This window comes from Aplysia californica, unplaced genomic scaffold (genome assembly GCF_000002075.1).
Source record: "Aplysia californica isolate F4 #8 unplaced genomic scaffold, AplCal3.0 scaffold00844, whole genome shotgun sequence".
In the NCBI taxonomy this organism is placed as follows: domain Eukaryota; kingdom Metazoa; phylum Mollusca; class Gastropoda; order Aplysiida; family Aplysiidae; genus Aplysia; species Aplysia californica.
The window spans coordinates 1-1,004 of NW_004798114.1; the positions used below are offsets into that span (position 1 = coordinate 1).

A 1,004-nucleotide genomic window follows, 5' to 3' on the forward strand; every position below is an offset into this window, starting at 1 on the left:
TTGCCTCATCTGATGTTTTTTTCTCTCTTCTTCAATAATCTCATCTCATCATCTTAAATCCCTTAACCCTTCCCCCCTCCCCTCCACTCCCTTCCTCAGGAGAGAAGCAGTACTCATATGAAGAGTTTCTCGCCATCTACAAACAGACCAAGAACGTGAAGGAATGGGGAACGTTCAGGGACTTCGAGGAGGCTTTCAAGTCCTTCGACAGGGAGGGCCAGGGGTACATCAGCGCTGCTGAGATGAGGCATTTGTTGACTGCCATGGGTCAGTTGTTAAAAGTTTTAGTTTTAGTAGAGGTTTTACTGCACTCGCAACTGTATAAGGTCATATTAGCGCCAAGGGGTGGATGTCAACAGAGAAGTCCTTACAGGGAATCAGACCTACTCTGCTCACATCTCTAGCTTCAACAGCACAAAATCTGCTTCGACTATCAAGACACCCCGGAAATAGCGGGTCACAAGAGTGTGACAAACATACAAAATTAGTAAAAATTAGGAAAGAAAAAGCAGCAATTCCCTGTTGAGGTTCAGACACAGTTTAAAGCGTGACATTGATGAATCAGCCCATTTACAATTACAATTTATTTTTTTACTATGCATAAGAACATGGTAAATGTCCCCGTGGCGTGTGCCATGAGTCAGTGTTGATAATAATATTATGACGATGAAAAAATGGGAAGGGGTTTTTTGTTTCATTTAATTTTTTTTTGGGGGGGGGTTAGTTTTTTGTAGTGTGTACCTCTCATGAGTGAGATAAATTACTAAAATGATGATTATTTATGAATGATGATGATGATGATGTTTAGGTTTTCTCTCAGTTGCTCCTGAGGAAGCCCACGAGGCGAAACGTTGAGCTGTGTCTATTAAACAAGTTTCAAACATTTTAGATTTTATATTATTTTGTCTGAAGTTCATACAAGTCTCTCCCTTCTACTCTACTTTCCAAACAATGATGATGATGATGATGATGATGATGATGATGATGATGATGATGATGATGAT

General features: G+C 40.0%; 1 protein-coding gene across 1 annotated transcript in view; it reads left to right on the forward strand.

The window, feature by feature from the left end:
- Positions 1-96: 96 nt before the first annotated feature.
- Positions 97-1,004, forward strand: part of LOC101854756 (myosin essential light chain, striated adductor muscle) — a gene marked incomplete at its 5' end in the record, with an annotated part of 3,158 nt that continues 2,250 nt past the window's right edge. The window contains 1 exon segment of the mRNA XM_013088961.2: positions 97-268. Coding sequence (XP_012944415.1) covers positions 97-268 — 172 coding nt within the window.